The sequence below is a fragment of the Taurulus bubalis genome, assembly GCF_910589615.1.
Source record: "Taurulus bubalis genome assembly, chromosome: 4".
Lineage (NCBI taxonomy): Eukaryota > Metazoa > Chordata > Actinopteri > Perciformes > Cottidae > Taurulus > Taurulus bubalis.
In genome coordinates, this window is record NC_136592.1 from 31,916,381 (window position 1) to 31,935,911 (window position 19,531).

The following is a 19,531-nucleotide window of genomic DNA, read 5'->3' on the forward strand; positions in this document are numbered from 1 at the left end:
GTTGATGCAAACAGTTGCCAGGGGACACACATTACATTTAGCTGATGCTTTTATCCAAAGCGACTTACAATAAGTGCAATTCCACCATGAGTACAAACTCAGAACAACAAGAATCAAGAAAAGAATAATTTCAATAAAGTTAAACTACAAAGTGCTATTAGTAAGTACCATCTAAGTGCTACTAAAGTGCTACTACGGCGCTACCTTCCTTATTCAAGGTGTAGTGGAAAAAGATGTGTTTTTAGTTTGCGACGGAAACTGTCGAGACTCTCTGCTGTCCTGATTTCAATGGGGAGCTCATTCCACCATTGAGGAGCCAGGACTTACTGCGTGTGAAGGCATTTGCGTAAAGAGCTTCCGTACTCTGCGTCGGGAGTCGTACCTGGAGATGGCCTGTGAAGGTGAACGCACGTTAGTGGGCGCAGCAAAGCTGAACCAGATCTCCCTGATGGTCAGCTTCATGCTGCTGGAGTCAGGCGGCGGGGGCATGAGGGGGAGGTCCTTCTTCAGGTCGTCCGACTCCACTCCTTCATCCTATGGAGCGCACAGAGAACGCAAGGATTTAGTGGAACTGAGCTTCAGTGTTGCAGCTTTTGCAACAGATTCACTGCCGCTTGTCTCCGTGAATGATTACGGCTTTTGACCCAGTTCGGTGACTTTAATCGTTTTTTTCCGCACTTATTTATTTTGAATAAATGTCTTTTATACACATCTGAACCAGTCTTAGCGAACTAATTCAGCGTGAGCGAGACAATTACTGAAATCTGAATTGAAAAGGCTGGCAATAGGCAGTGATATCTGATCAAATAAAAATGTAGAAATGCAGAACATATGGAAGAAAGAAAAAATACAGATGAATACTGCACAATTTTTAAACGAGCCGGGGCCGTACGTGCGCATCTCACTTCAGATCAGTGCTTTGATTCTCTGTTGGCATGTTCACATACACCTTCTGTGACATTTAAGAGCGTGTGAGCTTGCCAAGTTATGTTGTAAGCCTACAGCTCCAGATAAATTGAAAAAGAAATCGGCTCAAAGAGAATGAATTATGTCCTGACAGAAGTGAAAGTTTGAGGTCAACGCCAGCAGAGCACGAAAAGCTTTCCGTGCGTTTGTCGGCCTCATGAATATCAGACTGCGACACTCAAATGTCACGGTAAAAATGTTGAGTTCGAGGAGGGTCAACGCAGGTTTGACGTCGGTTCCAACCTAGTTTGTTTTTTTAACTTGAATCCTTTTTTATTATTTTTTGCCACTTCACACTCAACATTTCTCACCTGGTCGTCCGAGTCGGAGTTCTCATTGGCATCAGAGGCGGGGCTGATCGTATCATGTGGCAGGTTGTCATCGGAGACGTCAGTGCTGTAACCGCTGCCCGTCTGAGAGCCGGTGGAACCGTTGGACTTGGACATGCCCGTCTTCCCCCCGGTGTCCGAGCGTCCCATCACGCCAAACGAGTTGTAAAGAATGGCTCCAGACTGACGGCCCCCTTCAAACGCAAAGCGCAATCCATTCACTAATGCATTCACTAACAGCCTATATGGCCCAACCATGTAGGCTGTGACTCTGTAGCCCTTAGAATCTCTGCGTGGGAGTGGTTTAAAGACCCCCCCAAAACACACATTTTACTCCTTCAAACGGTTCATATCTCCTCAGAGAAATATTTAAAGTGCTTGAAACTTGATAGCATCATTGCCCTGGATGCACTGAACAGAATTCTAAAAGCACAAGTCTGTAGACCCTATAAAAAGCTAACTTCCGGTAGCAGCATGCTAGCTAGTTAAAACCAACTGGTCCCTGGCGCAAGCCTGTGGATATGCAGCCATTCCCTTGGCATTTCAAACGCATGCAAATGCACATAAATCAGCAGAAAATGGTCCAAACTGCTTGAAACTACAACAGAGCACTGCATTGGAGGCCTTTAACCTGGTCCTAGAAGCACAAGTCTGCAGACCATTTGGAAAAAAAAGGTCAACTTAAAGCCGCTAACATGCTGCCAGCCTGTCAGGGTGCATTTGCCAGAACACCATTCCCTAATAGTATCGTGTCACTCAACAAATCAGCTCACTCATCATCCCTCGTGATGCACCTCATCTTCGCATTTTTTCTCAACATAAGGGATTTAATGTTTGTTTCTCTTACCTTTGACCGTGAGGTTCTCAATGCCACATTCAAACATGATCCAGCCCCATTTCTCCAGAGACGTCGCTAAGCGGCCGAGATCTGCCGCTGAGGCCTGGGCATCGGTTTCATCCACCATGGAAAACTCCTCCATTTCCTCCAGGCCAAACAGCACTTTGGACTTCTCAAACGGGATCGCTGTGATGGCACACGTGCCAATGTCTACGGAAAGCAGAAGAAACACAAACACGACTTTTAAAAAGAAAGTTCCCTGTTAAAAATGTTGCTTGGTACAGAAGGTCAAGTTATGCGCACTGTCAAGGGAAAGCTAGTACGGCATAGACAAAAAAAAAGAAAAGAGGTTGTAGGTAAAAGGTTAGTGCAGCGCGTAGAAAAGACCTGTGGAGTCGAGGCCTCTCAGCTGGCTGTGGATGCGGTGGACGTTGAGCCTGGCGGCGATCTCTTTGCCTTTCTCGATGCCAGCGTTGGAGCGCAGCGAGCCCGAGGACTGAGGCTGCATTTTGGTGGCCGAGGCGTACTTCTCCAAATTGACGGACGGCCGGCCGTGTTCCAAGGTGTTGGGCGTCTCCTCCACGATGCCCCTGAAAGAGAGTCGGACGAAAATGTGCGTTTGGATTTGAGCTTGGCTGCCCGTGTGCCGCGTACTACTTTTGGAAATAAGAATAAAGTTATGAATAGAAGAATAAACATCTAAGTGAATTATTCCCAAATTCCTAGAGATTGCCATCGTACTGAATTGGTTCTAAAGTGAACAGTACTCTTGAAAAAATGACATCCCAAGCAACCTCAACTCAATGTGACAGATGGCATTTTAAAGGATGAAAAGCTGGTATATTTGTCATAGCACCCACACAGAGACACAAGAGGAAGAGAGGAGAGCCGTTACCTGTTCATTCTGAACTGGGTGGCAATCCTGTCGAAGCACAGCGCCACCAGAGACACGTGTGTGACGCACTTACTGGAGCACGACGGTGACCCCTCCTCCACTGAAGCCTGGAGCAGGCAAAGATTGACCTGCAAGAATAATAAAAGGGGAAAAAAAAAAAAAAAAAAGACGACAAATAAACAACTCAACCACACTGGGTGTAAAATATTGTTCTCTAACTTAAAAAAAATCTGATACTGTGGCCATAAATGAAATTGTTGCCCACAAAGAACTCTATAAAAAAGACAAATTGCTGTTCTACTGGGATGAATACAGCAATAAAACGATTAATATACTGTGTGAAGCTATTTTTCCCCCCAACTGCAAGATTGTTTTGGCGATTCTCTACATGAAGATATACAGAAAAATCAATATAGAAATAGTTAAAAATGACAAAACCATTCACTAGTGCAAAAAGACTCTCTCTTCCATTCAGTGGGATAAAAAAAAAACCTGAAGAACAAGAATGCCTTTGATGGCGCAGTATATGCTACATTTCATAGGACGTACTGCTGAACATTGTATGTTCTTTGTTTAAATGTAAAGCGATGCTCAGGATTCTGTGCTTGCTCTTGAACCCCTCTGGGTCGGGGCACAGTTGGCTGACCTCTCATTATTGCGGGTCACGGCTCTTACCTTGGGGATGGAGACGTTGGCCTGGAGGCCCTTGATTTTCACATTATCCGGTTTGACGGACAGGTCGGTCTGGCCGGGAGTGATGTTCAGGGAGCCGGGGGTCGTGCCCTCCGTCTTGGACAGCTTGTGCTCCTGCTTGCCTGTTTGGCTCTGCGTGGATCCAGATCCAAAACATCTCATCAGGCAACATAAGCCACTTTTAAAACATTGCCACTCTGTTCTAAATTAAAACATTTAGAACAGAAACACCTATTTTATACTATTGATAAATAACGAGCGACACATTTTCTGCAGGAATTACGGCTTTCCCTCCGATTTGAATCGACTAACAATAGAACCAACATTGCGAAACCTCCGTCATGATGAATCAGTATCAACACATCGAGCGACATAGCTCCGTTTTGTGCACTGTTGGACTTACGGACTCGGTGACAGTGGACTTGCTGATCTGATAGGCTTCGTTGAGGACTTTCCCATGCAGGTCATCCAGAATGGTTGCAGGATGACGGATGCTGGCAAAGTGGACCATGGATTCGATGTACCTTAAAAAGGGACCAACCAGACAGAAAGCTGTAAACAATTGTTGTAAAACGGTAGCATTTCATAGGGTTGTAAATATCTTCGTAATAAAACTATGAATACATCTGAAAAACTGTTCCATCAGAACTGATTCTGGTATAAAAAATGCCCTTTCCAAGCGTAATCAAATTTACGATGGCGGTACTTGAAGTTTGGCCTCTCTTTAACCTTCAAGCTACAGTTTACCCATCTCCACAGCGCTCCAGCCAAGAGCCGAGTGCTCGTCAGGCCGCCGTAAAGCCAGCATGGTTAGCCTTTGGCAAACAAGAGCCGCACTGGTAGACAACCAAGAGCGAGACTCGAACTCCGAAGCGCCATCGGCTGAATTTCAGTTCCAAGATGCAGTGTGCACAGGGATTACATCGGCTTAAAGGGATAGTTCAATTTTTTGCAAGGTAAAGAACTTCTGAAATATCCCTTTGAAGAACACACACAGATCAAATTAAATTCAAAATAAAAACTACATGAAGCAGAGGTACTACCTGTCCAGGGATTCAGCCACGAGGGGCGTGAGCACCACGTTGACGGCTCCCTTCACCTCCACGATGGCCGTGGTCCTGGTCTGAGCTAAGGGCTGCTCCAGAGTCCAGTCGTCTGTCGTTGTGTCCTCATCCGTGTTCTCCATGGCCCTCTTGTCCAGTGGGGTGTATGGTGTACTGTGGAGGAGCAAAGACACCATCTCTGATGAACATTATATATTATAAAAAATAAAACAGACAGCATAAGTTGCCACTTTAAAGGACAGTGTGAAGGAATACATACTTTGGGTGCTGTTGAGTATACTAATATACACAAATACATACTTTCTTTAGAGGATTTTACTCTAAATAGACTACATCAGAATGAACTGGGTGAAAACAATGTGGTTTAAATACCTGTTGTTCTCTCCCATCAGCTCAAGTCCTCTGTCCAGTAGAGAGCTGGCTGAGAGGCCCTGCCTTATCACCTGTAATGTTAAAGATAACGTTAAACCCTAAAACCGATGTCCTGGGTGTGTTGGGGATGGAAACAAATCATTTAACAACCAACACCAAGGCAAACATCTGGAAGTTTAACTGCAGTATTTACATGCTGATTACCTCATGCACACAAAGACTGTTAGTAATTAGTCAAAAGACCTTAAAGCTGGGAACAGAGAGCTGGTCAAAGGAGGCGGCGCTCTCCTCACTGGTGGGTGTGTCCAAATCTAAGGGGCGGTGCAGAGACGACTTTGAGGTCCTCTTATTGGTCGGCTGCTTGACGGACCAATTTGAGACCTGGCAGAGGCGGAGTAGAGAGTGTTTTAATTGGACAAAAGCAGTGAAAATAAACAGGCTCGGTATGAATACAGTTAATGCTTTTATGGAGGCATAACATTGAGCAAAGTAACACTGTAGACATGCAGAGAGAGGTCTACAGGACGCTACCTGGTAGTGGGCTAGGTAGCTCTGGTAGCACGCCATGACGTGGGGCTGGCGGGTTACGGCGCCGGGTTCGGCCGTCTTCTCCGTCTCCACTGAACTCTCTTCCTCCATGGCCAGGGCTGAGACGAAGGAGGCCTGGGATGTGTGGCTGGGCAGGGGCTGGGGCGGCAGCGGGGGCAGCATCGGGGGCATGGGCAGGGGGCGCGGCTCGGTGATCAGATCCCCGTTGAGGACGTAGGTGAGGGGGCCCTCGACGCTGTGGTAGATGGAGCTCCGGCTGGGCGGGGGGTAAAGATATTTACACACGGAAACCAAATGAACGTGTCATGGTGAGGTTTAAGCCAAACAAACTGCCATTGTCGGCATGAACGCTTTAGTGACCTTTTGCTGCACTAAGTTGACGTTTCATTTAATAGCTTATGATATGCATTTCCTTCGAATGGTAGGACGGCTGTTAAAAGGACAGTTGCGATGTTTTGATTGGAGGTTGTATGAGGAACATATCCAGTGTATTATTTACAGTAGACGGCGGTCAGAACGCCCCCAGTTTGGAGAAACTGAACAGAGTCCCAGCATGGGATTGAAGTAATGTACTGCTTGGTGATAGGGGCAGTAGCAAAACTGTATTTTAGCCACCTAAAAGAAAATCAATAGCAGTTAAAGTGAGCTCTATATTTTGCATATTTTCACAGTTCTACCTTACTGTCAGCTAGCCCTTAGCTAACGCTCTCATCCAATCCCAACCAACCCTTAAAAGCCTCAGTCACACGATACAACACAGACAAACTAACCGATCGATACGGCGGCAGGCTCCGGTGTTCTGCTCGGTAAAATTACTGCTTTTGTCAAGGGACTCTTGTGGCTTTTACAAAAAGCATAGATGACAGCTTCAGTTCCCTGTTGGAAAGAGCTGTCTGAGAACAAGGTAAAGCGGTGAAAATATTCTAAATATAGCGGGTGCACTTAAACTGATATTGATTTGTCTAGGCGGCTGAAATACCCTTTGCTGCTGCCCCCGTCCCCAGTGGTACATTGTACATCTGTTTCTTCCAACATTGGGTGAGCCACCGACTAATATAAAGATAAGTACCTGGAACCACCCCACTTCAAAACATCCGGCCTATCCCTTTAAGAATGGCGACCAGCCAGAATCGATGTGTCAGCTCCTGTCCGTGTACGATTGTACGGTTCCTGAATTCAGCCTTACGTTGCAACAGGCTTGTTGCATCAGTAGAAACCTTTCACGAGACCGAAATTGATTATTTGTGTTGGAGTGGCGGCTGCATCAATCAAAAAGCGTGTCGCAATCAATGTGAGAACATCTCGGGGTAATGGAAAGATGACAAGGTATTTGCAGAGCAAGGCTGAAATCCAATTTGCAAAAACACAGCCGCAGTAAGTGGCCGCCCATGGATCAAACATCGCATTTGCCACAGCCCTCCCAGATCACATCCATCCTTGAGTGATCGAATCACGAGTAAGAAAATGGAAAAAGCCGCGACGTGTTCAGCTTCGGGGGAAAGTTGCTCAACAAGATGAAATGCAAAACTTGCTGGGCATTAACCATAAAAAATGTCATAACAATGCTTATGCATTCCGGCTTTATGTTGTGCCATAAAGACTTTCGCAATCATTGCAAAGAAGTCATTTGGCGCTCTGCAATGGTTTCCAAGTAAATGCCGTTAAAGACCTTGTAAGTCCTTTTTCACCACGCTGTAATAACAATAGTATGTTTCACAGTAACATCCCTTTCAAAAGGGGGAACGGGCAAATTGAAGACACTTTATAAAACACAGCATTCTTGCATTCATCACAGTCTTAAAATGTAAATCATAAATCCTTCAGAATGGCCCCTATATTGTTATCTAAAAGGGTAACACTCCACGCAGCACAAGTCACAACTTGCTTATGGTTACTGCAGGAGCCATTAGTTATGTCTGTGTATTGTATTGTGGTAGTTTATATATGGGGCACAGGTGCAACAGCCAGGTGGGTAATGATGCATGGGGTGACGGGGAGATCACATGGTTTTTATCGCAAGCAACACTTCAGGAGACCAGGAATGTACAAGTTGTATAACCATGAAATGGAATTAAATGGGAACCTCACCCAACGATATATATAAACGGCCTGGACTTTTATCTGAAAAAGCGAGTAAGAAACAGGAACTTCCCCCACGCCCAGCCGAGTGACGCCAGTCACTACAGTTACTGTGAGCGGTCTAGACTCGAACATCACCTTAATCCCGTGCTTATCTTTGTACTTGATCTGACCGTCCTCCCCAACCCTTTAACTTTGAGAGCTTTTCCACTGAGGCGGAGCTCAATGTTCTCTCCATTACATCATCATTCGAGCTGACCTGTAGTTCTCCATGTGGTACGGAGGCTGCTGCGGCTGCTGCATCTGCTGCATCTGCTGCATCTGCTGCATCTGCTGCCTCCTCTTCTTCTTGCGCCCCGGGTACGTCCCCGGTCCTTCGTCGGCGCTGCTTATCGGCTCAAAGTCCTCGGCGGCCGAGAAGTAGGCCTCGCTGTCGGCCACCGACATGCTGGAGTCCGCCGAGCGGTACTGGTGGAAGGTGTTGGAGTCCGCCGACGGCGTGAAGGGAAAGGAGCCGTAGCTCCGGCGCTGACGCGGGGAGTCCAGGACGTTCTCGTCGCTGCGGGAAACGTCGCTGCTGAACTGGACGCCTCCGGACAGGACCGGTGGAGGCTTGTCGGCGAAGACGGCGGCCGACAGGCTTTTGGTGCTGCCCAGTCGGCCGGACTGCACGGACGACTGGCGCTTGAGCGGGGAGCAGAGGGGTGAGCGCACTGAGGAGCGGTCCTGGGAGCTGTTGGGCGAGACCGGCGAGACCACCTCTGGAACCTCCCCGAGGGTGCTGCGCCGAGAGAGGAGAACATTTGGACGTACAAATTTAGAGTAATTACACCCGTGCTAAAAACCCGGTTTGTGTTGCCTTCCAGAGATTCCGACATATAACCTTGGTGTTACTTACTCAGCAGGGCTTTTGCCGTTCATGGGGAACATGCGGTCCTCCGTGCTCGGCGAGGGGGTGTCCCTCTCTCCGGCCAGCAGGGGCAGCGCGGCACTAGAGGTGCTATTTTCTTCAGAGGACGAGGCGGAGCTGTGGGAGCGCTGGGGCACCTGGAGACTGAGGTGTTGCTGGCCACGCCTCTCAGGCAGCTCAGGAGGCAGGCAGGGCGAGTGCGTGTCCGTCTTCAGTCCGACAGCTCTCCCTAGGAAAACATGCATTTGGTTGATCAACCTCGATACTTCCAGACATGTACTTTTTTTTCCTGCAGCAGTATGATGCATTCATTCTACATTTTTAATTAGAGAGCTGGTTACACTGACAAGAAAACGATAACAAATCTCAATATATGATCAAGCATTCATATGTAATGAACACCTTCATGAAATAAGAGCTGCAATATCACTCCCAGCGGTCCCTGTATGGGAAGAGTAGCTGAATTTAACATAGTGGATATGAACTACTTAGAATTTAGCTTGGGGTCCACAAATCCAAAACCCTAAAAAAAAAAAAAAAAAAACTCTGGGGATGCTGTCAGGAAATCTACATAACATTTTTGCAAATGCATACCGTCCACTTTGGGCGTTTCCTTGGTGATAATCCACTCGCCCGGCTGTAACAAAGACTGTCCGTAAGACATGTCCGGCTCAGCGCTGGAGGAAGAGAACGCAGACGAGGAGGACGGCGTCAGCTCCTCAAGCTTGAAGAAGTCCAGGCCCATGTTAGTACCTCCGAAGAACCTGCAGCCTCCGAGGCAGCCGCAGCGGTTCCTGCTGCGCTTGTTGCGAATGCCAGCCTCTTCTGGCCACAGGAACCAGAGTCTGAGGAGAGGAGGGTGAAGGGAGAGACGGTCAAAGCAGAAGGTGGAGTTGTCTGTACGCCTGTGAGACTATCAAGCTCCTGTAGATAACATGTGGCGTTAGTCACTAGCTGATAATCATTTAATACCTGAGTTTCTCTTTTGTTAAAGCAACTTTCTTTTTATATATACACACTACCGTTCAAAGGTTTGGGGTCACCCAGACACATTTTCAGTTTATTCGCAATTTCTTGCATGGAATAGATATAGAATAAACTGTGTTTCACATGAAAGTTCTCTTTTTCTGGCCATTTTGAGAGTATAATCGAACCCACAAATGTGATGCTCCAGATACTCAACTAGCTCAATAGAAGGCCAGTTTTATAGCTTCTCTCACCAGCATAACTGTTTTAAGCTGTGCTAACATAATTGCACAAGGGTTTTCTAATCATCCATTAGTCTTCTATGCGATGAGAAAACACAATGTACCATTAGAACACTGGAGTGATAGTTGCTGGAAATGGGCCTCTATACCCCTATGTAGATATTTCATTAAAAACCAGACGTTTCCACCTAGAATAGTCATTTACCACATTAACAATGTATAGTGTATTTCTGATTAATTTAATGTCCTCTTCATTGAAAAAAACAGTGCTTTTCTTTGAAAAATAAGGACATTTCTAAGTGACCCCAAACTTTTGAGCGGTAGTGTGTGTGTCTTAACTCCTGGAGACAAAAGCAGTAGTGTTGTCATGAAATGAAGACTGCATTTCCCATGAGCACCACCGTCTTGTGTCATCATCTGGCTAGCGCAGTGCAAGTAAAACAAAGACGCACCTTTTTTTTGCAGGAGCAAACTGCTGTTGCTCGCCTGGTGCATGTTGGTCGCTACGGCGCTTGTTTTAAAAATCGACGACTGCGGCTAACATTAGCCACGTTCCTGACCCAGTACCAGCCATAACGACAAAGTACAACATCAAAAATATAAACTCTCAACACTCCGCCTCCTCTTAACTGGCTACTACTCGTTATTCGACTGTGAAAAAAAGTAAACACAGGCTATTTCGTAATCACTTTTAGTTTCCAGGACTTTGTTGTTGCTTTAACGTACACTCCGAGGATCATGAACGTGCGAGCAGACACACTTTAAACTTTCTCATAACCCACACACACACACACACACACACACACACACACACGCACAGGGCAATTAGCTGAAGTGATAAGAAACATCATGTCCAATTACAAGCAAGAAAATCAGAACTGATAATTGCTCCCTGCAGACCTTTTATGAGCTCTTAAATTATGTTGAATTCATTATCACAGTAGTCCAACAGCTGATTATCGCATATCATGAGCCGATCCGATGAGAGAAAAATGAATCATCTTGTTTAGTTTAGACAGACCTGCTTAACATTACGAGTCGAGCGTCTCATGCCTGTACCTGTGACTCATTATACAGAGGTGTGATGCAGCCAGTGAGTCACTTCCACTTCTACATCGAAAAGAAGTTTCAGCACTGACGGTTTCCTTTTGTACACAGTGTTTTTAAACCACGTAAACGAAAAATACCACAATGCTTGTGACGCACAACGGTCTGGGTTTTCCTACCGTTTGGTGTGAGCGTCGTGCAGCTCCAGAAAGTGTCTCTGGACTTCACATTTGGCCGGATGGTCAGCGGCCAGGGCAATGTCGGCCGTGATGAGGTTCAGGTTGACCGAACCCGCCTCCAGCCAGACGGAGCGTCGCAGCAGAGCGGGCTGCCCCAGACCCAGCGGCTGACCCTGACCCTGACCCTGACCGGCCGGCTGCAGCCTGGCCGCCTCGCTGTGCTGCTGCTGTTCGATGTACTGCCGGATGTTCACGTCCTGCACCACGGCGCTGATGCCTTCTCCCACTGCCTGGTTGTGCAGGTTGCAGTTGGCGACATGAATGATGGCCGTCTGGGGAGGTAAAAAATATATATATATATAAACATGGATTTAGATGAGTTCAAGTGTTATGAATGAATATATACTAGTTGGCGCCAATTACCTTGATGTTGGCAGCGCAGCCATGCTCCACAACAAAGAGGTCGACTCCATCCATGGCCAGTCGGGTCATGGTGTACTTCAGCTCCTCCGATGTGCGACAGTGACCCGGCAGGCAGCTCAGCTGGGAAAACAACCCCCGTTAAGTACCAGAAACTTTGGGAAGCCATCTTTAATTTAGTCTGGCTGCGCTCCATGGCCGGTAGCCACAGCTGCTCTGCTGTCGGAAACTAACGAGCGCTCTCATACGGAGTTAAAAAAAAGAAAATCCTTGTTAGTATTCGCAAACAAACAAGGCATTTTGTGACTTGTTTTCTCTCAAAGCTACTTCATACATCACGGTGTTGTGTCTGTAAGCCGTGTGTGGTGTTACATCAATAGCTTTGCGTTAGCGGCTGTGCTGTCTCTGCAGCAGCATAAAGAAAAAGTGGGCTTTCTGAGTCGTGCATCATTAGATAAAGCTTCGCAGTGGTCTCCTTTTATTATCTGACATCATTCCCTTCACAATGGACAGTTCTGACCAACAAAAAAGACATAATGAGCTGATCCGGTTGCTTCCAGTGTAAGATTCACACACAAACACACACACAGCCGCTAACTAGTTCCAACCAACGCTGGAGAGCTACAGCAGATGAAGAAAAAAAAAACGGTGAGAAATGAGGCTCAGGCTGTGCAGTCGTATGCTGCCTGTTTGTACCTTGGCATCGCAGATGCGGCGATCCACGCCATGCTGGCAGATGACGGAGGGCTTGGGCTGTTCCAGCTGGAACTCTCGGGACACCCCGTGGAAAAGGAAAGTCTCCCCCCACTCTATCATACTGGCCACCTAATAATCACAAGTGCACAAAAGGGGCCGGGCCGTTAGTGCTTCAAAACAATCGATGGATGCATTTACTGCGAGGGCAAATGCACAAACAGAGAGCAGAAGAAATACAGTCATCGTGGGTGGGAGTGGACAAACGAGCACAATCAAACATAACACTGCGTGCTATAATATTATATGTGCTATAATATTAAAAAAGTATGACTTGTTCTTATGGAAGCCCGTTTCCGCCACAAAATTATGACTTTCTCATAATTTCGACTTTCTATCTCATTATTATGACTTTTTATATCATAATTTCGACTTTCTATCTCATTATTATGACTTTAACTCATTATTATGACTTTTTATCTCATAATTTAGACTTTATTATCTCATAATTATGACTTTTTTTTTCTTTTCTTTTTGTCAGAAACGGGCTTCCATACATCTTGACAAAAACTGAACGTTATAAATGGACAAAAGTTGGCTCGTATTGAACTGCGCAGGTCGTTTGTGCAAGCAAGCTTTTTTAGAAGTGCTTTACCACAGTCACACACACACAGTCACACACACACACACACACACACTCCCACTCCGCTGACCTAAAGATCCATGATGTAATCATAATCTTCATGCTGCACGCATTTATCCCTTCACACATTCCAAATCGCTCTTTGACGTAAGCCACACACACACACACACACACACACACACACACACACACACACACACACACACACACACACACACACACACACACACACACACACACACACCTGTGGAACAGTGACCCTGCCGGTGAGCCCCCCAGCCTGCATGTCGATGAGCCAGGCATACTCCAGCGTGTCGTTGCCGTGGGTGAGGCCCTGAGCGGAGAACATGGCGTGGGCCCTCATCTGCAGGCCCGACAGGCTCAGGTGGCCGTCCCTCAAAACCCCGTCCGCTGTGGGACGCTGTGGGCAAGAAAACGGATGCACATACATGCAAATATCGTTTTTCATCTTATAATCACCAACTTGTATGCTTAAGTAAAACATAATTCCGTAATATCCCTGCTCATACCACACACAACGTTTGAGCTTGTATTCTCCGAAGAGGAGCGAGATGAAGGATCCACATGCTTTGTCAGGGATTAGGGAAACATATTCACTCTGAGCAGCAAATAGGATCCAACTCGGGGCTAAAGCTTAGCAATCCGGTGTGGTTATACAATATGCAGGTGCTTATGCAAGGATGTGACTGGTGAAAAGCAGGTTTTAGATTATGCAAGCTTCATTCACCGCATTAGTTGCCAGATTAAAGAGCAGTTGTTTGCGTTTGAATTGTTCTCATTCATGAGCGCCGTACGGAAACCCTGAGAGGCAAGAGAGGACAGGAAAAAAAGAAAACGGAAAATGATGACGCATCTTTTATTTTGTAAAGAGGGAACTTTTTTTCTCACCTTTTCATAAATCATGAAAACAGGAAAGAAAACTGTTTAAACGAGACTCAAAAATGAATCACTATATATTTGTTTCTTTCTCTCAGGGCTTCCGTAGTATTGCAACATGGTTGAGGTTTGTATTACTCTGGACACAAACTTAATTAATCTGACTGCACTATATGGATCCATAAGCATAACATGCAGCTGTGTTTCTGACCTGGTAGTTGTCACTGATGAATATGTGAATGGGAGACAGGAGCAGCTGAAGCATCGTCTCCTTGTAGCCCTTTTTCATCTCAAAACAGAGCCGCTCCAAGAAGCCGGACGGACCTTCGGGACCCTCGCTGCTGCAGTGCTGGAGGCACCGAGAAAGTGAGGAAATATAAGGAGTCGTGCATCACGTTGTTTTCATGTCCATAACATAACGCACACAAACTTTAAAGAGAATTACATTGCATGCCAGGAAACTAGTGATGTATATCTACACATATCCCTCACTCTATTTCTATATATGATGAATTCAATGATATCTATTATGTTTCCAATATCTTGACTGCTGCATGCCTTGCATGCCTATTCCATTAGAACACTAGGTAATGAACACAGGTGATTTTTTGTGTAATAATCTTTGATCGTATCCCAACTTTGACACCGATGTCTCTCTCCAACCGATCAAAGTGAACTATTAGCCGGTCACCGGTTTTACCATCGGCAGTCGACCGTGGACTTTGTAGAGGTTGATGAGCACGGTGATGTCCCAGGGGCGCAGGTCCAGGGGATGGATGTTTGAGTTTTCCCTCTGTTCGCTGTCCTCCATTCCCAGAGGAGACCAACCGAGGCCCGAGGAGGTGCAGGTGGACAACACAGGGCTGGTCACCGCCTCCTCAAAGTCCGTGTACATGTCGTCCTCACCAAAATAGTTTTCCTGCGGGAGCACAACAACAATGCTTTCCTCCAAATTCTACATCGAGCTTCCACACAATTTCAATGACCTCCTGGTTACGTTGAGTGCAAAACATCAACGCGGAAAGGACGGATTACAAAGCGGTGCCACGGAAAGATGGCAAGAATTCCGTACCTTGATGGAGATCAGCGCTCGGAGCAAAGGCCCGTAGAGGATGATTTGAGAATCTGGGGACATCTCCATCTCCACGTGAAGTCTGTCGGGGGGGAGCTCCGTGGGGTCCGCGGGCATCCGGCTGTGGGCGGCGGAGGCAGACGTGGAGGTGTAGCGCGGCGGGGCGTTGTGATGCACCCCGGTGTGCTCCGGGGGGCGCAGAGCTGACAGCATGGATTCCTCCATCTCCGACACTTCAGACGCAAATCACAGGTAAGTTAGTGGGGGTGTATGTAAAAACAGCTCGGTGCAGGCGTAAGTAAGGCCGACTGAGCGAAGACAGGAAAGATTGTTAAAAATTCTGTCACGGCTGGTTTAGAACGAACAGCAAAAGGAATTTGACACTGAAGCAAGCGAGCTTACGCGACTGTTTGAGCTGCTCGTCGGCCTTCTGGGGATAAATGGGGTGCCAAGTGTAGTCAATGATGAGCAAGAAGTTGGGTACGCTCCAGCAATCCACCCAGCCGGCTCTGATGCAAGGAGAGAAAAAGAGAACGAAAATACACACTCAGTTCAATCGTAGTACCGAGTTCATCATCATTTCAAGTGGATTTTCCGGTACATCGTGTCGCTTTATGAAGCGTTCAATCCGAGCCCGTACAGTCGGGGCGAGAGACAAGCGAATGGGTCACGGCTGATTTCTCCGCAGCACCGAATGCAACGGTCCGGACAGAATTTGATCGTCGCCTCCCAGGGGGGGGTCTCTCGCAGTGGTGCTACATCAGTATAGTCTGGCTCGGGGCTATGCCTTGGAAACGATCTGAAATGTTGACTTATCGTGTGCAGAGAGCACGATGCATGCGTGTTCCCCCAATTAAAAAATGGTGTCCCGCATCTTTTTGAACTCTCCCTGACCCTGAAATGCTTTGCAACATTCTCCGAAAGGGCTGCAGACCAAGACGGACACAAAACAAAAAAGTGTTTGATACATGATAAAGGGTTTAAAAGGAAATAAACAAATTGTTATAAGTCCTTTGAAGATAGTATACCTCTTATCTAAAATTAAATTAAAAAAAGCTATAGTATCTCACTTCAAACCAAGCGAGGCAGCAACTATTGAAGCATAAAGAGTGAAGGTTAGTGGTACATTTACTTTGAAATGACCACCTACTACCTCGGATGGATGTGAGTCAGTGTGTTTCGATGATGAATCATCCTGCTCTATGCTAACACACACTTTCCCCCCCCCTCTTCCTCCTCCCCACAACTAGAGAGCAATAACTCCCAGGGTGCACTCACTCTGCGTGGGTGATGTTCCTCCAGCGGGACTTGGTGGCTTTGGGAGGGGGAGCGCTTTGGTTTTCCCCCGGCGTGAACATGTCTGGGGGCAGCTTGACGTTCTGGTATTCTTTGGCCACGGTGAGGAGGGGGTCGCGGCTCGGGTGGCACTCTGGCAGGGACAGTCGCATGTCTGTATCCTCCGCCTGACGAGGACGAAGCGCACACAAGTATATATTTATGTGTATAAGAGCACTCACCCACACATATTCATAGTCGGAGTCAAAGCATTCAAATCTACTGGCGCATTGAAATACAAAAGCATCCAACCAATATGAAAACAAACAGCATGCCACACATCCGTAGGATAGATACATCTTCACAATTGCACATGAAATCACATCCACTTAAAGCATGGCTCACCTTCAAGCTGAAGCGGGTATTGCAGGTGGTGGGAACAAACTCATTGAAAGGCAAAGTGAAGTCTATATTGAGCGTCTCGCCACACGCCGCAAGGTACACTACAGGAGATCAATAATGCAATTGATTAGTCTGCCCTGGGATTAAGTGGAGTATGTACTGTATGCACAATATATCATGACTTAATAGAGTCAAAGTATCCTGTCACGGACATCTGCTTCCAGCGCTCAAGAGGCATTAAGTCATTGATTCCTTTCGTGGCTGAATTTCTTTTCAATTTGGCCTCAGTGCTAATGCTTATGCTAAACACATATGTAACAGGAAGCCCATTTAGTTTAGTGTAGTTCCTCTGCGAAACTACTTTATCACCCACTTATGTTACATTATAAAGGATTTTATCCAGGTAAAGTGAACAGTGTTTTTTATTTTCATGTCACTTTTTTTTTTTTATTGTGTGCTTTACTTAAAAAGTATTTTTGTAGAATTCTGCGCTGTTTTGAGAAAATAAAATAAAAAATCTGGTGTTTGCTTTGTGTGGTTGCTTGTTTGTATCTGTCCATTTGTTGTCTTGCACATTGTTACAGAAATATTAGATATTAAGAGCTTTCAATGCTGAAAATTAAGCATCAGACTGAATAAACAAGTCCTTTATATAGTGCTTTAACAGGGAACACATGTATGTCTTACTTTAATTTGTCTAATGCATTAAGTACTTTTTTGGAATGAACAATATTTTTTTAAAGGAAGATATATGAAATACTTAAAACATCTAGTCATAATAAATACACTTAAAAATATTAATCAACAACTAATAAAACATTCAGCTCAACAGCAATATTTTTTTATATAATTATTTATTTTGATCTTGTATTTTGTGTTTTATGTTTAAATGCTGTTGCACCAGGGATAACGTAATTTCAAATTTCTGTACGTCTTGCACATGCGGCATTTTTGAAAAATAAAGTTGACTTGACTTTACTTAGTCAGCTGGACTATTTGAGTCTGAGAGTCTTCCTTACCATTCTCCTGCTGCTTGGTGGAACAGTCGATCCAGTTGTGCTGATTTGCCGCCCAGATCATCTCGAACTGGTGGAAAAGGACCTTGAACTTCCAGGAGTAGGGCACAAAGGAGTAGATGTCTGGGGCGCTGTCACTCGCCCAGTCCTGGATCAAATCTAAAAGGAGAAAAGAAATAGAAATAGTAAGGAACAGTGAAAAATGCGACATTCGTAAAGTCTGCCTGCTGGAGAGCTCACCGGTGAAGAAGTTTTTCTGGGCGTAGATGAAGTGGTAAGTGGCCTTGTACACCTCAATCTCACACTGCCAGGACTGAGGCATGTTCCACACCCGAGGGTAGCTGGCTATGACGTGAAACTGAAATATAAAAAGAGGCACAGGATTTGACTTGTGGCACAGCGCTTCCTGTGTGTGCGCACATTGCAACATCGCATCGGCTGCTACTTACAGCCAGCATCTCGGCCTCCAGAAGGGTCCTGTACTGCATGCTGCTGGTGGTGTCCACGTGCAGCAGCTGGCCTTTGATGGTGGGAGAGTAGCCTGAGGGCAGAGGAGAGGGACAGACAGGCAGCGCCATCAATCCTCAAAACTCAGAGCTGGGGCTTAGTTCGCGCGAATAATGTCATTTACCGGCAACATTTGAACGGTTACTTATGGTAGCTTCCTTTCTGGAGACAGAGGAGGGCACTGACTGATGACTGACAAACTGTTAAGAGATCGGCGCCATGAATTATTACACGTTCTACGGATCCATCGTTGAGAAGCGTTCCCCTGGTGACAGATTATTCCCAGATGATGGGCAAACTGTTGATGTGTGCTTCTACGTGAACTATATTTACCGTGAAGCCAGTCTGCTGTGCTGACATTTTGGTCAGCTCGTCTTATTTTTACAAAAAAAAACGGAGACTTACCGTTCTCTCCTACAGTCATGGGGATGTTGACTTCCAGGTAAGAGCCTGCACCTACATTCACATGGATGGCATTGGTTTCCTAGTAACGGGGATGAACAAAGCATAGAGAGGGGGGAGAGAGAGAAAACATAGCAGTCAAATCATCAGTGAAGCGGCCTCAAGAAGAAAAGAACGTCCTCAAATCTGAACTAAAATATGTTCAAAAAAGGAGGTTATAGCTCGGCAATCTTTCCATGCCTGATGTTGATGTTTAGTATGCACTTCACACACAAATCCCTGTGCCTCTGCAGGAGGAAAATTTGAAAAAGCATAAAACATGAACTGATATCGACTGCTGAAACACGATGAGGCATAAAGACAAAGACTCGCGAAGCAGCAGGGAGAGGAAGAAAGATCACAGAGGTTGGCGAGAGAGGAGAGGGGGGGAAAACAAAAAGAACACAAGAGCAAGAGTCACCCTGTTTTTGGTAAAAAGCAGATCGATGGTGGCGTCAGCGATGATGTTCATGCGCAGCTCGAAGGCCTGGATCTGCCTGGGTTTTCCTGGCTGGGCAACCTCTGTGACTTTCATGGCCTGGTAGTCAGCCGGCAGGAAGAACTTCCACAGACAGTCCCTGAGGAAACAAAGAGTTTGTGTGAATACAAGAGTATTCAGAGTTTTAAAAAAAAAACAGAGTTATACTCGACCAAGTACATGCAAAAGATATGAGAACAGTGCGATGTGTCCTGGACTTTATTCCATATACAAATCTTGAGTTTAACTGCCATGATCAGTCCTTCAGAAGCTCACAGAAGAGCACATTTCTGCTAATTCTCACCGAGTGCCACAATTTGTGTAACTTAACAGATTTCAAAGAGATCTCAGGTTGGAACAGAGCGGGTTTGTGCGGGATCATTCCTCACCTCTGACGATCTGCCCAGGGGCCGTAGTTGAAGTCGGTTCCTTTTCCGCAGACGATGTCCAGACCCCAGCACGGAGGCAGGTCCTGAAGCTTATCGCCCTCACTGCACGACTCCGCCTCCTCCCCACCTTCCTGCTCCTCAGGCACCAGACCTGCACGCACACAAGCAA

General features: G+C 46.2%; 1 protein-coding gene across 1 annotated transcript in view; it reads right to left on the reverse strand.

The window, feature by feature from the left end:
- kiaa1109 (KIAA1109) overlaps window positions 1–19,531 on the reverse strand; it is a 66,565-nt gene that overhangs the window by 39,146 nt on the left and 7,888 nt on the right. Inside the window, exons 10-39 of the mRNA XM_079216840.1 lie at window positions 19,363–19,513; window positions 18,917–19,073; window positions 18,460–18,538; window positions 17,997–18,088; window positions 17,788–17,905; window positions 17,551–17,706; window positions 16,535–16,632; window positions 16,133–16,317; window positions 15,257–15,363; window positions 14,855–15,087; window positions 14,483–14,701; window positions 13,994–14,131; window positions 13,130–13,306; window positions 12,246–12,374; window positions 11,553–11,672; window positions 11,130–11,461; window positions 9,290–9,540; window positions 8,684–8,924; window positions 8,045–8,566; window positions 5,689–5,962; window positions 5,401–5,538; window positions 5,158–5,228; window positions 4,765–4,938; window positions 4,125–4,245; window positions 3,704–3,853; window positions 3,029–3,156; window positions 2,521–2,723; window positions 2,143–2,343; window positions 1,278–1,489; window positions 383–534 (exon numbers count right to left, since the gene is read on the reverse strand). Of these exons, the coding sequence (XP_079072966.1) occupies window positions 383–534; window positions 1,278–1,489; window positions 2,143–2,343; window positions 2,521–2,723; window positions 3,029–3,156; window positions 3,704–3,853; window positions 4,125–4,245; window positions 4,765–4,938; window positions 5,158–5,228; window positions 5,401–5,538; window positions 5,689–5,962; window positions 8,045–8,566; window positions 8,684–8,924; window positions 9,290–9,540; window positions 11,130–11,461; window positions 11,553–11,672; window positions 12,246–12,374; window positions 13,130–13,306; window positions 13,994–14,131; window positions 14,483–14,701; window positions 14,855–15,087; window positions 15,257–15,363; window positions 16,133–16,317; window positions 16,535–16,632; window positions 17,551–17,706; window positions 17,788–17,905; window positions 17,997–18,088; window positions 18,460–18,538; window positions 18,917–19,073; window positions 19,363–19,513 (5,329 nt within the window). The remainder of the gene's footprint in view (window positions 1–382; window positions 535–1,277; window positions 1,490–2,142; window positions 2,344–2,520; window positions 2,724–3,028; window positions 3,157–3,703; window positions 3,854–4,124; window positions 4,246–4,764; window positions 4,939–5,157; window positions 5,229–5,400; window positions 5,539–5,688; window positions 5,963–8,044; window positions 8,567–8,683; window positions 8,925–9,289; window positions 9,541–11,129; window positions 11,462–11,552; window positions 11,673–12,245; window positions 12,375–13,129; window positions 13,307–13,993; window positions 14,132–14,482; window positions 14,702–14,854; window positions 15,088–15,256; window positions 15,364–16,132; window positions 16,318–16,534; window positions 16,633–17,550; window positions 17,707–17,787; window positions 17,906–17,996; window positions 18,089–18,459; window positions 18,539–18,916; window positions 19,074–19,362; window positions 19,514–19,531) is intronic.